Consider the following 14,588-nt stretch of genomic DNA (forward strand, 5'->3'; position numbering starts at 1 on the left):
CCGTGCAGGGGGCCGTGCCCTGGGGGCCACGTGATCCCCCCGGGGGTCACTGGCCAATCAGGAGGCACCTCTGCACGCCCCTGCGCCAGGGGGCGCCTTCAGCGCAGGCCGGCTCCCAGGAGCCCTTGCGGCGGGAGCCCTGTTGGAGGCCGCCCGGCTCCCGCGGGGCCCTCTGGGCAACGGGGAGCGGCCCTCTGGGTGCTCGGCAGGGGGCGCTGTACTCACAGTCACGTGACTCCCGCGAGGCCCTGTCGCCAGTCGGCCGCAGCTGCTGGGCATCTCTGCACCAGGGGGCGCCACCCTGTGGGAAGCGAGAGTCCCATGAGCCTTTGCGGCAGGAGCCATGTTGGGGGTCACCTGACTGCCTCGAGGCTCTGCGGTGTGCGCCACCTTTGCGGCCACGTGACTCCCAGGATGCCCTGCGGCCCGCAAGGGAGGCGCTTCCCGAGCCCCTGCGCCGGGGGGGGCCGGGCTTCAGGTCACGTGAGCCCCGTGAGGCGCCGCAGCCAATCAGGAGCAGTGCCCGTGATGCCCTGCAGGGGGCGCCGCTGCAGCAGCCGCTGGGTGAGAGAGCAGAGGAGCCCGCGCGGGCCAGGGGGCGTTTGTGGGTGGGGTCACCTGGGGGCCACGGGGATACTTCTTGGGACTGCAGGGCACTTGTAGGCCAGGGCAGTCACTTGTGGGGCTGCAGGGCACTTGCGGGGCTGGGGGGGGGGGGGGCAGTTCTGGGTCAGGGGTTCACTTGAGGGGCTGGGGGGACACTTGTGGGCATGGGGGTCGCTTGAGGGACTGAGGCACCACTTGTGGGTTGGGGAGGCACTTCTGGGTCAGGAAGTCACTTGTGGGGCTGGGGGAACACTTGTGGTACTGCCACCCCCTGTGACACGGAGGCCCCCCCAGGCTGTTTGGGGGACCCCCTCCTCTGGATGCTGCGATGCCACCGCCGAGCCATAAGGGGACGGCTTCGGTAGGACGCTCCCATCCCCAAGTTTTAGGGGTCTGCCCCTGCGCCTCCGCCAGGTCCCCCTAACCCCCCGTTTTGTTCTCCCTTCTCCCCCCAGGGCCATCGAGACCCTCCTGGAACCCCCACCAGGGCGCCCCCAACCCATGGTGGGTTCAATAAAGCAGTGACACCCCAAAATTGCACCAGGGAGGTGGGCAGACCCCCAAAATCCCCTCCCTTTCCTCCCCCACCTTTGGCGTTGCTCCCAATCCCCTCTCCCCCCATATGGCTCCAAGAGCATTTGGGGGATTCTGGGGGCTCAAAAGAGGGTGTTGGTCGGGTGCTGGACGTCTCTAGGGGGTCCAGGAGGGTGTGTGGGGTGTTTGCAGGGGCTCTGAGGCTGCCCAAAGGGGTTTGGGGGTGTATGGGGAGCGCCGGAAATCGGGAGTGGTTGGGAGGGGCACTGGGTGTCTATAGGGGGTCCAGAAGAGCTCTATGGGGTTGGGGGATGTCTGTGGAAGTTGTTGGGGGTCCAGGAAGGAGTTTGGGGGACCCTTGGGCTTTGGGGGGGTGGGGAGGGGGGGAGTCTTTAACTGTCCTGGGGTCTGTGGGATGTTTTGGGAGGCCCAGGAAAGGGCTGGGGGCTTTGTGGGACGAGGGGCGGACACTGTGGCGTCTGGGGGGGTTGCTGGGCGTATCGGGCAGGGGAACCCCCAAACCCGTGTGGGGCGGCTCACCTGGCTTCTTCATCTTCACGGCCAACGTGGCGCCGGGGGGTTCTGGTGTCCCCCTGCCCCGAGGGGCTGCGGGGGGTCATGGGGGGCGTCAGAAACAGCCCCCAAATCCCTCGGGCCCTGCCGCCTTCCATTGGCCGTCGCGCCCGCCCGTCCTCGCTCTGAGCCAATCGGCGCCCGAGAACGCGGCGTTGGGGGCGGTGCCCCGGTTCCGCGCCAGTTTACTCACTTCCCGGACTACAAGTCCCGAAATGCCTCGGGGCGCCGTAACGCGCCTGTAGAGCCGGGACTGCGGCTCCCGTCATGCTCCGCGGTTCCCGTCATGCTCCGCGGCCCCCGAGAGCCCGGTCGGGGCCGGGAGTGCCCCCAAGTGCTTCCCTGAGGCCGTAAGTGCCCCCAGATGTCCCCCTCCTGATCCTCAAGTGCCCTCCGCGATCCCTAAGCCTGCCCGCCCCCGGTCCCTTACTGGCCCCCCAAAATGCCCTCTATATGTCCCCTCGGACCCCCAAGTGCACTCCAGTTGCCTCCCCGACCCCTAAGTGCCCCTCCAGACCCTTAAGTGATCCCGCAAGCACCCCCAACTGCCCTCCAAGGGCCCGTCAAGCGCCCCGGGGAATCGGTGCGATGACAACGATGTGAGAAAGAGCCTGACCCTATCGCAGTATCGGCAACAGTTCAGCCTTTAATTAAAATTTGAATTAAACTGCAGTTGCCCATGTGGGGGATGGACAAGCCCCCACCTCTTCGTGCCGCTCCCATGCTCCCTCTTGGAGCCAGGGAAATTGCAGGAAAAGCATTCCTGCGTGTTGCGTACATAAAAATTTCATGGGAGTCGGGAACAATCTGTGTGGTGAGCTTCCTGGACAGGTGGAGATCAAATCCTGCCACGTGAAGGAGAGGTTGAGAGGACTTTGGGGACCTGCAGTATACATTCTATAGCCCCGCCCCCAAAACCCCAGAGACCCCCACCATCCCCTACATACTCCCCAAACTCCCCACTAGACCCCAAATACCCTTGGAGTCCCCTCAAAATACCCCAGAGACCCCCCCCCCTCCGAACACCCTATAAACCGTCAGGGCCCTCCCAAACTCCCTCTAAAACCCCCTGAGGCCCCCTGAAACAACCCATAGATCTGCCCAAATGCCCAGCACTCCCCCGAGCCCCCCAAAAAGGGGCTACCCCAGATGGCCACAGCTAGGCAGGGACTGCCTGAGCCAGTTTTTGGGCTGATATGTATGTAGGTAGGGGACAGGATGGAGGGTGAGGGTTTTCACCTGCCAGAGGGCAAGGGTTAGATGGGATATTGGGAAGAAATTCCTCCCTGTGAGCGTGGTGACACCCTGGCACAGGGTGCCCAGAGAAGCTGTGGCTGCTCCATCCCTGGAAGTGTCCAAGGCCAGGTTGGACAGGGCTTGGAGCAACTTGGGATGGTGGAAGGTGTCCCTGCCATGGCAGGGGGTGCATTGAGATGACCTTTGAAGTCCCTTCCAACCCAAACCAGCCTGGCATGCTAAAACTGGTGGAGGTTTGGGGTGGGTGACCTTGGCTGACCCCGGGCGCCCCCCTCCAGGCTGCTCCATCACTCACGCTTCAGGAAGAGACAGGAAAGAGAAAACCTGATGAAAAAGCTCCTGGGGGAAATGGGTTGGAGGGGTGTCAGTCCTCAGGAGCTGCTCCAGGTCCCTTTCCATGGGGTGAGTCCCTCAGGTGGAGGCACTTGGGGCACAGAGGCAGCATCTGCCTCACTCTGTTCTTCTCCAGGGCTGCAGGGGAATCTCTGCTCTGGCACCTGCAGCACCTCCTCACCTGGGGATCTGCTCGGGGAGGAGAGACAACAGCAGTGAAAGGGACTTGGCACCAAAGGAGGCATCAGCAGAGCAAGAAACATTTCCCAAGCTCTAGCTGGTGTCAGGTGAACTCAGACGAGAGATCAGGTGGGTTTGGTTTTAACCAGAAAGTGGAATTTAAGAGTAAATCATGGATTTCCTCCTGTGTCAGGGAATTCTCTGGAACATGGATTTGCTGCTTTAAAATGTTGGTTTACTTTCCATAATTCATCTGGGCTGTGTTATGCAAGAGGTCAGTGTTTCACCTTTTATAAATAAAGAGCTGATGGTGATGATGATGATGATGATACTTATTTAGGCTCCCTTGCAGCACATCTGCAAGGCAGGGACTTTGCTCTCAAGACTTCAATGATGCAGAATTTACCCTTCCTTTGCTCACAATTTTCCCTCTGCTGAGCTATTCCCAGTGACCATCACCAAATCCCACATGACCAGAGTCTTGATTGCACCAAAATTAAATTAAACTGAATGTTATTTTTCTTAAGGATTTTAAGATTTATAAATCCCCTGTTCTAGAGTGATACGGGTGTGGCAGGCAAGACTTGGAGGGTTTAGAGATAAAAGCAGCATTTTTTGTATGTTTTTTATTAAAAATAAAGTATTTTTACTCAGCCATGGCAGGTTCTCTCCTGGCAGCTGCTGCAGGGTTTCGGGGATGGAATCTGGGGACATCCAGCAGGTCCTGAGACCTCATTTTTCTCTAAGTGTGGATTCTGAAACGGCAAAGGAAAAGTATGAGGAAACTTTAGAAGCTGAGCAAAACTACCCAAAATGTGGCCTGAGGCCCTTGCCTGTGTTTTGGGCAGTTAAAGAATAGTTGCAATTAAGGGCCTCTGGAGATCAGCCAACAAAATGTCCTGGTCTTGCACAATCTCCTCACCCTGGAATGTTTGGGGTTGGGGAGGTGAAACCTAATTTGTGTCCCTGAAGGGATGGATGGAATTTTGCTCTGGGTTTGAGTTGGGAGGAAACAGAACTGGGAGCGTTGGATTGCTCTCAGCTGTTTTTTTTGTCTCCCAGCCCTGTGGGATGTGGCAGGACAAGTGAGGCTCCTCCCTGCCCACCTCTCCCACCTCCTGAGTCCTTCCTAAGGGCTGCCAAGGGAGCCTGCACCCACTTCACTCCCCTCGTCCATCCAGGAATTGTCTTGTTGTGAAAGGCAATCAGATCAGTTCTGTGATGAAATTTTACGGAGTCCAGTGGGGAACCTTCTTCCTGCCTTCCTCCCTGCTTATCTCATGCTCCTTTTCCTCTATTCTCTGTTGCTCTGTCCTGCTCCCTGTGCCATCGCTCCTCCCTGTGACAGGCAGAATTTCCTTTCCACCAGTTGTCCATATTCCATCATCACTTGTGAGTTGTTCCTGCACAGAATCACAAAATCAGTTAGATTGGAAGAGACTAGTAGGTCATCTGGTCCAACCTCGCTGCTCAGGCAGAATCATCCTGGCGCACATGGCACAGGATTGTGTCCAGACCTACAGTCCCCTGTAGATCCAGATGAGGTTCAGTGTGCACAAACCATGTGGTGGAAGTTCCTACTGAGCTGCCATCGCCATATACCAACTCACTGGCAGTGATGTTGTGGAAAGGAGGAGAACAAAGAGTAGATAATTTGGTTACCAAACTCTGGCAATGTGAAGAAAGTACCGCTTCCACCTATGAACCTGCATCTTGTCTGTGGAAAGGACCTCCAGCAATTTAAAGAAGTGCCCCATGCCCCACCAGTACAGACCAGAGTCTATGGGGAACAAGTGCCTCCTGCCCAAGAGAGAGGAGGCACACCACGAGGTTACCTGTGGTTTTACCTGCCTGACCATGGTGAAGACATGAAGAGGTGGGATGGAAAACCCACCTCTGCCTTGGCAGCACGGGTATGTGAATTGACAGGAAAAATTAACCACCACAGAAAACTCCTCAAGGAAAAATGGCACTCCAGTTTCCAGTGGGCAAGTCCTCAGGCAGAATTGAAGGGCTGATGTTACTTCTGATCCTCCTGAAGGGACCTCCAGGTCATGTTTACAAGCACTGACCAATGAGTACTGTGACCAGAACTAGAGGGGTCCTGGCTCCAGCCAGGTGTGGAAAAAGGACAGCGGGATCTCTTGGACTGTGTGGATCCATGGCCTGGCACAGCAGGGCCCCAGGAGCACAAGGCTTTACTTGACACTGGTGCCGTCAAGATATGTAGGGGCAGAATCCATCTCTGTTTCTGGGATGACGGGGGATCCCAACAGGGACTGTACTGGAAGCTGAAGTGCTCCTGACTGGGAATGAAGGGCAAAAACACTCCACTGTGATTGGCCTAGACGCTCCATGTATCCTTGGCATAGATCACCTCATAGAGGTATTTCAAGGACCCAAAAGGACATCACTGGGCTTTGGGAGAGCTGCTGTGGAATTAGACAGAAGAAATTAAGACAGCTGAATCCCTTGCTTGGTCTTTCAGAGGACCCTTCTGCTGTGGGACTTCTGAGGGTTGAAGAACAGCAGGTACCAATGGCCAGCACAAGTGTCCCATTGGCAACATGGCACCGACTGGGACTTCAGGACCCCATCCATGAGATGATCCATGAACTGGAGGGCTGGGCGTGCTCAGCAGGACTCGCTTGCCCATCAGTAGCCCCACATGGCCCATGCCTGAGTCCAGCGGAGAGTGAACACTGACAGTGGACTGTCATGGCCTGAACAAAGTCACACTGTCACTGAGTGCTGCCATGCTGGACATGCTGGAACTTCAGTGTGAGCTGGAGTCCAAGTGCCACCATTGCATTGCCAATGCGTTCTTCTCCATTCCTCTGTTAGCAGATTCCCAGCCCTGGGGTCCCTGTTTGGGCCCCCAGCCCTGAGGCTGCCCCAGGTGGGGCCTTGGCCTCCCTGTGGGCCCCTGTCCACACAGGTGGGTTTGGTGGCCACCTTGATTAGTGCCACCCTCAGCTCCAGGGGGTCCCTGGGGGTCCCTGGTGAGGGGGAGCAGGGGCTGATGGAGCTCTGTGCCCAGTCACATGGGGAGGATGTCCCACTTTCAGGGGGTGCTCAATCTTACAGGAAGGGTGGTGTCCAGTCCAGTGATGGGTCCCCCAATGCCATGGAAGGAGGGGGTGTGTGTCCCCCAATGCCATGGAAGGAGGGGGTGTGTGTCCCAATCCCATGGAGAGGATTTCAGTTCCAAGAAGGTAAACCAGTTACATGTGGGGGCCTCAAGGCCATTAACTGGAGCAGGGGGGTCCCAATCCCATGCAGAGGGGCCCAGATCCCTGGGTGGGGTCTCATTCCATGAAGGGGGATAGTGTCCTCTGTCCCATTGGCAGGGTCCCAAAAATGAAGGGGAGGAAGTATGCTCTTGCCCCATCCTGTTTGCCACACTGTTGGGGTCCCCCCCTGTATTCAGGGTCTTCCCTCCCTCTATTTTTTTGTCTCCCAGAGGAACACGGGGCCACTAGAGGAATGTCCCAGCTGGCCAGGAAGAGTCCAGGCACCTCCTGCCACAGGGCATGGACATTGGGAGGTGTGGGGGTAGGGTGGAGATGTGGGGGGCACACAGGGGACATTGGGAACACATGGGAGACATGAGGACATTGGGGGATACATGGGGGGACAGGTGGGACATGAGGGACACTGGGACACGTGTGTACATGAGGGAGATGGGGGAACATGGGGACATGTTCAGGGGTGGCAATGAGGGTACCGTGTCCATGGGGAGGGGCGGTGTTGGAAATGATACAACTTGTAAAATTTTAAATTAACTTTAGTCAGGGGTTTTGTTCGTCTTTGCCCGGGGGAAGGGAATGGAAGTTTCTTTTCAAGAGAATCTTCCCTGGGCAAGGCCTGATGAGCTTGACATCTCAATGGACTGGGAGCTGCCAGAGGATGCACAAGAGATAAGTGACCATTAACAAACATCTTTCCTGATGTGTCAGAGACACCTGGTCTGGGGAAAGGTCAATAAGAGAACAACGAATGAGGACCTAATTAGCATTGAAGGCAAACTGATCAATAACCAATAGGAAACCAATACTAAGACTGTTACACTAACTGTGTAACTTGGGACCAATGAACAATGAACCAATGAATTTCTCTGGGTTTTTATTGTGTAAGTATGTGAAAAATCTAGTAAAGAGCCACGTGTGATGGAAGGATTTTCTCTGCACAACCCAGGCAATGTGTGGATGAAATTATTTCTGTTGCACATTGGGGCCAGAACAACATCCTGGCCAGAGTAAAGTAATATCTTCATTCTCTAACACTAAAAATGTTTTTGTTTTTCCTGCAGTTTTGGTGACAGCAGGACAGTGCCTCCATGTCCCTCCATATCCCCCCACATCACTTGTGTGTGCTTTTCCCCCAGATGGATTTTGTGGACATCTGCAACCCTCAACTGACCCCCACTGGCCACAGGGAGGCACTGGGAGCTACTGGGACTATGCTGGGAGCAACTGGAAGATACTGGAACCATGGTGGGGGTATTGGGATCACTACTGGGGTAACCAGGATCATACAGGGGACAACTGGAACCATGCTGGGGTGTGACAGGGAGTAAGGGGAATCACACTGGGGGTGAATGGGAGGAACTGGGACCATGCTGGGATCCTAGTGGTATCATACTGGGAATGACTAGGATCATACGGGGAATGACTGGAACCGTACTGGAGGTGATTGGCAGCCACTGAGACCAGGGCCAGAAGGATCCAGGGAACTCCAAGTCTTTGTGCTGAGATGGCCCTGGAACAGATCCCCTGGGGGGAACCCATGGCACGGACAGGAAAAGCAGGGCATTGGGAACAGCCAGGGCTTGGGAAAGGCAGGTCCTGCCTTTCCTGACTCACCTGATCTCCTGCTGTGCCCAGGTGGCCCTGATGGGTGTTGGACATGTGTGGGTGTGTCTGCCTGAAGCTCAGCGAAGACTTTGGCACTGCCTCTATCTCCCTGCATCTCTTGGAGCACCTGCGGCTCCCGGCTGGGACAGGTGCTTCTCACTGGGAACACCTGGATGGTGGCCAGGCCAAGGACGGGTGGGAATGGGGCCACAACCAGGTGGGACTGGGCACTGCTGGGGTTCCCCAGGGCTCAGTGTTGGGGCTGGTCCTGTTCAACATCTTCATCTGTGACCTGGATAAGGGGATTGAGGGCACCCTCAGGACGTTCACAGATCACACCAGCTTGGGTGGAAGTGTGGATCTGCTGGAGGGCAGGAAGCTCTGCAGAGGGATCAGGACAGGCTGGATCAATGGGCCAAGGATAATGGTGTGAGGGTCAACAAGGCCAAGTGCTGGGTCATGACAACCCCATGGAACGCTCCAGGCTGGGGAAGGAATGGCTTGAGAGCTGCTCATCAGGAAGGAATTTGGGGCTGCTGGTTGGCAGCCAGCTGGATTTGAGCCAGCCCAGTTGGGAAGAAGGCCATTGGCACCTGGCCTGTATCAGCCATAGTGTGGTCAGCAGGACCAGGGCAGTGATTAGAGGCCCCACCTCGAGTCCTGTGTCCTGTTCTGGCCCCTCACTGCAAGAGAGACATTGAGAGGCTGAAGCATATCCAGGGAAGGGAATGGAGCTGGGAAGGGGCTGGAGCACCCGGAGCGGCTGAGGGAGCTGGGAAAGGGGCTGAGCCTGGAGCAAAGAAGGCTCAGGGGGGCCCTTCTGGCTCTGCACAACTCCCTGACAGGAGGGGGCAGCCAGGGGGGTCGGGCTCTGCTCCCAGGGAACAGGGACAGGACAAGAGGAAATGGCCTGAAGCTGTGGCAGGGGAGGTTCGGGTTGGACATCAGGAGGAATTTCCTCAAGGAAAGGGTTGTCAGGCATTGGAAGAGGCTGCCCAGGGAGGTGGTCGAGTACCCATCCCTGGAGGTGTTCAAGGAACAACTAGACATGGCACTCAGTGTGATGGTCAAATCATAAAGTGGAAGTTGGTCAGAGGTTGGACTCAGTCTTGGAGGGATTTTCCAGCCTCAGTGATTCAGTGAAATGGGTGTGTGGTGGCCCACTGGGAGGACTGGGAGGAACTGGAAGATCTGGGGGGACAACTGGGATGTCTAGTGTTGGAAACTGGGAGGTTTGATGGTGTCAAATGGGGGGTGTGATGGCCCACTGGGAAAACTGGGGGTAAACTGGGCAGTCTGTAAGGCAATGTCCCCAAGACACCCCAAAGCCCACCTGGGTCACCATGGGTTCACTAACCCCCCAATCTGCTTCTCCTAATGGATTTCATGGACACTTGTAACCCTCAACTGACCCCGACCGGGTACTGGGAGGCACAGGGAGCTACTGGGACCATATTGGGAGCCAACGGAAGACACACTGGAAGCAGATGGAAGATGCTGGAACCATGTTGGGATACTGGGATCACAGCTGGGGCAACTAGGATCATACAGGGGACAACTGGAACCATGCTGGGTTCATACTGGGAGTGTCTGGAACCGCACTGGGGCCAACTGGTATCATAGTGGGAGTGACTGGGATCATAGTGGGATCATTCTAGTAGTGACAGGAATTGACTGGGACCATTGGAGGGTGTGACTGTGAGTTGTTGTGATCATACTGGACTCACACTGGGAGTGACTGGAAAGCACTAGGATCATATTGGGGGGCACTGGAATCATACTGGGATGAAACTGGGATCATTCTGGGAGTAACTGGAACCATGCAGATGACCGGGAGCAACGGGAACCATGCTGGGAGTGACTGGGATCACACTGGGACGATTACACGGACCCTACAGGGGTCACACTGGGACGGTAACTGAGACTACCCTGGGAGCGCCAAGGCGCGGGGTGCCCGGGGCGGGGCCATGCAGATTTATGCTAATGAGAACCATCGAGTCGCGGAGTCCGGCGGCGCAGAGCGGTCGCGGGCAGCGCGGGAGGAAGTGACGTCACGAGCAGCGCGGCGCGGCGGGAGGTTTGAACGCGCGGGGCGGCGGCGGGTCCCGGGCCGGCGTGACGCCGGGGAGCGGGAGGGGGGGGCTGGGGGGATCCGGGAGTGGCGGGGGGGCCCCGGACACCTGGGTCCGCCCTGACCCCCCCCTTCCCCGCCAGCCGGCTCCCCTCCAGCCCCGCCGGACGCCTGGACTTGCCCTGACCCCGCGTTGGGCTCGGCCTCGCCATGCCCCGCCCCAAGCCCACCCCCCGACGGCGCGGCCGCCCCCAGCCCCCCATCGCCCCGGCCGCGGGCACGCAGTGAGTGAGGGGTGGGGGACTCCCCTTATAGACACCCGCTATGGACCTCCCACATCGAGCCCTCTTTTAGGCCCCCCTCCAGAGCACTCCTATGGACCCCAGTATAGAACTGCCCTTAGGGACCCTCCCCCCGTTATTCTCCCCCGCCCGCAACCTGTGCCCTATATACCCCTATAGGCCTCCGTCACCTATAGTCACCCCACACTCCCTCTCCCCTATACCCTATTCCCTATAACCCCCCCATACTCCCTGTCCCCTATAGCTCCCCTATATCGGCCATCCCCTGTAGCCCCTATAGATCCCTCATACCCCCGATGTCCCCCCAGACCTTATAGATCCCTTATACCCCCCACAGCTTTCCCCTGTCCCCCCAGCTCCTATAGACCCCCACAGATCCCCTATAGCCCTCTGTATCCTCACAGGCCCTATAGATCTCCTATACCCCCCATGTTCCCTCAGAGGCCCCCATCTGTGCCCCTCTAGGCCAAATAGATCCCCTAAAGCCCCCACAGACCCCATCTAATGTCCCCCAGGGCGCCGCCCGGGTCAGCGAGCACTGCAGGAGATCCGCAGGTACCAGAGCAGCACCCGCCTGCTGCTGCGCCTGGCCCTTCGCCCGCCTGGTGAGAACCCCCACATCCCAGAATGAAAACTCCTGCACCCCAAAATCCCCGGACACCCCCATTTCCCCCACAGAACCTTCCCAACATCCTCCATGGGCTCCCCTGGGACCCCACAGATTCTCTCAGATACCCATAAAATCTACTTTGGGACCCCCAAATCCCTCCATGACCCCCCTAAATCCACCCCAGGACCTCCCATTATCTGGGGTCTCCCAAACCCCTCTGGATCCCCTCTCCTGGGATCCCCAAATCCACCCTGGGAGACCCCAGATCAACCCTCTTGGACCCTGCAACCTCTCCCAGAGCCTTCAAACCCTCCCTGGGACCCTTCAGCTCCTCACAGGACTCCCCCAGTTACCCACTGGGACCCCTCAAACAACCCCTTCAAATCCAACCCCCAAATCTGACCTGGGACCCCTGAAATCCAACCTGGAACCCTCCAGTTTCCCCTTGGACCCCGCCCCAAACACCCACTGGGACTGTCCAACCCCCTCCAGACCTACCAGGTTCCAGAGCCCCGTATCACCCTCTGGGGCCCCTCAGGACCACCCCCTTCCCCCAGGGCCCCCGTCAACCCTGTTCCAGCCCTCCCCATGTCCTTGTCCCCCCATCCTCATGACACGGTGGCCCTGTCCTCCCCCAACATCCTTGCATGTCCCCCAATGTCGTTTTGTCCTTCCAGACATCCTTGTGTCCCCCCACCCTCAGGGGCTGCATGGATTGTGTGTTCCCTGTGCCCCTTCCCCCGTGCTGGCACTGTCCCCCCTGTCCCATCGGGGTGTCCTCAGGGGAGTGTCCCCATGTTCCCATGCCCAAGGGTGTTCCCAAGATGTTCCCAATGTGGTGCTTCCCCCTGCCCCGCACCTGGGGTCTCCGCAGGGTGTCCCCATCATCCCCAGTCCCCAGGATATCCCCAGGTGTTCCTGTCCCTGGGGTGTCCCCAAAGTGTTGCCAGGGTGACAACAAGGGTGTCCCCAGCTCCTGGGGATGTCCCCAGGACAGTGTCCCCATGTCTCCAGGGTGTTGCCAGGGTGGTGGCCCCAGCCTGGGGTGTCCTCATGTCCCGCATATTCCCTCCATGTTGTCCCCATGTCCCCCCACTCCCTGTGACCCCAATGCCCCCATGTGACCCCCTCCCTGCCCCAGGTGCGGGAGCTCTGCCTGCTCTTCACCCGGGGGGTCGATTACCGCTGGCAGCGCATGGCCCTGCTGGCACTGCAGGAGGTAGGGGTCAGGGGCCCAGGCGTGGTGGTAAGGGCCACAGAGGGGCTGGAGGAGTCCTCTGGGTGCTGCAGGGGTGTCCAGGGAGCTTAAGGGGTGGGGAGGGGTCCCAGGGGGCTGTGGGGGATCTCATGGGTGCTGTGAAGGTTTCCATGGGCGCTGGGGAAGGGGTTCTGTGGGTGCTGCAGGAGGGGCTGGGGTGCCTCTGGGGGGCTGGGGAAGTCCAGGAAGCTCTCTGGGTGCTTGGATGGGGCTGAGAGGTTTGCCGGGGGGGGTCTGATGTGTGCTGAGGGGGAGTCTAGGAGGGTCTCCATGGGGTGGGGGGACCTATGGGTTCTGGGACAGAGTTCCTTGGATGTTGAGAGGGTCTCTGGGAGACCTCGGGGTGCTGGGGGGGGTCCCTTATCCCCGGGATCTGTTGGGGAATGGGGGTGGGTCACTGGGTGTTGGTCCCCCCTCACACATTTAGAAGCACAGGGTGTTTCGGTCCCCCCAGTCCACCGTGGGTGGTTTTGGAGGGATCCTGCCCTCTGGGGGTGTGTTTTGGGGGTCGCTGCCCCGGGGCTGTGGGGGTTGGGGCATGCTGGGGGTTTTGGGGAACCATCTCAGGTTTTGGGATGCAGGCAGCAGAGGCCTTCACTGTGCGGCTGCTGGAGGACGCGTACCTGTGCTCGCTGCATGCCCGCCGAGTCACCCTGTTCCCCAAGGATCTGCAGCTGGCCCGGCGCCTGCGGGGCCTCGAGGGGGGGGGCATCTGAAGGGGGACCCCCTGAACCCCTGTACAGAGACCCACTCCCTGGGACCCCTGTACCAGGACCCCCACCCTGGCGCTCTCTCCTGACAATCTCACGTCCCTAATCTTACTGGGAGCTCCTATGGGACCATCATGCTGGCAACCCCCATGAAGTCCCCCACGCTGGGGCCCTGTCCTTACATGCCTAATAAGTTTTGGGATCCCCCTCCCCAAGACCCCCCATGGCGGCCCACTCCACAGACTCCCCCCTATTGGACCCCCACCTCAGGATGCCCAACAACCCCTCCAGGGACCCATCCCAGGGTGGAGGTCCCATTCCTTACTCCAGCACCCGTCAGATTATTGAGGACCCCAACCCATGATCCCCCTGGGACCCCCTCACCAGAATGCCACCCCCAGGGGAACCTATCTGGGACCTCCACCCTATTGGGGACCCTCCCAGTTCTGCCGCACCCCAATAAATGAACTAATTAAATTTTTTAACCCCTTAGTGCTGTTGACAGGGAGGATGGAAGGGATTTGGGGGTGAGGCACCCCAGCAGGGGACTCTGGAGGGGAGAAGAACTCACAGGGAGGGGGGCTCTGGGGGTATTTTGGGTGAGGGCATCCCCCCAGGATGGGGACCAGGAAGGTCTTGGAGCCTAAGGGGTCCCATTTATAGTGGTGGGGGGGGTGGGTCACCTAGGCAGCAGCGCTTAGGGGGTTCGCTTTATGAGCGGAGTCACGGCTTTTGGGGCAGCGTTTAGGGGTGGTTTGAAAGTGGGTAGGGCTGCCTGCGGGGGGTGGGGCTTAGAACCCACCATTAACAGCGGAGCAGCCCCTGAGGTTGCACCCACCCATGGGCGGAGTTCTGGGGGTGGGGCTTCAACAGGGTCCCCTCTATGGGGCAGGGCTGAGGGGCCCCCTTAGAGGGCTGCAGGGAGCGCGGCTAGCGGGGGCTCTGGGCACTGCCAGGCTGCTGGTGCGGCTGCTGGTGCGCTGCTGGTGCCGCTGCTGGTGCCGCTGCTGGTGCGCTGCTGTGTTCCCGCTGCTGGTGCGGCTGTTCCGCTGTTGCGCTGCTGTGCCCTGCCGCTGCTGTTCCCGCTGCTGTTCCGCTGCTGGTGCCGCTGCTGTTCCCGGTGCTGTTCCCGCTTCTGTTCCCGGTGCCGCTGCTGTTCCCGCTGCTGTTCCCGCTGCTGGTGCGCTGTGGTGCTGCTGTTCCCTGCTGTTCGCTGCTGTTCGCTGCCGCTGCTGTTCCCGCTGCTGTTGCCGCTGCTGGTGCCGCTGTTCCCGCTGCTGTTCCCGCTGCTGGTGCCG

At 58.9% G+C, this 14,588-nt stretch overlaps 1 protein-coding gene across 1 annotated transcript; it reads left to right on the forward strand.

Annotated features, from left to right (window-relative positions):
* Positions 1-13,782, forward strand: LOC120412137 (histone H3-like centromeric protein A). The gene is given in 10 exon segments (XM_039572473.1): positions 1-564; positions 901-967; positions 1,062-1,110; positions 3,440-3,612; positions 7,871-7,979; positions 10,554-10,694; positions 11,228-11,297; positions 11,299-11,317; positions 12,464-12,541; positions 13,162-13,782. Coding segments are annotated over 6 exon segments (552 nt in total). The 5' UTR covers positions 1-564; positions 901-967; positions 1,062-1,110; positions 3,440-3,612; the 3' UTR covers positions 13,297-13,782.
* Positions 13,783-14,588: the final 806 nt, after the last annotated feature.

Source organism: Corvus cornix, unplaced genomic scaffold, assembly GCF_000738735.6.
Source record: "Corvus cornix cornix isolate S_Up_H32 unplaced genomic scaffold, ASM73873v5 scaffold15, whole genome shotgun sequence".
NCBI classification, from domain to species: domain Eukaryota; kingdom Metazoa; phylum Chordata; class Aves; order Passeriformes; family Corvidae; genus Corvus; species Corvus cornix.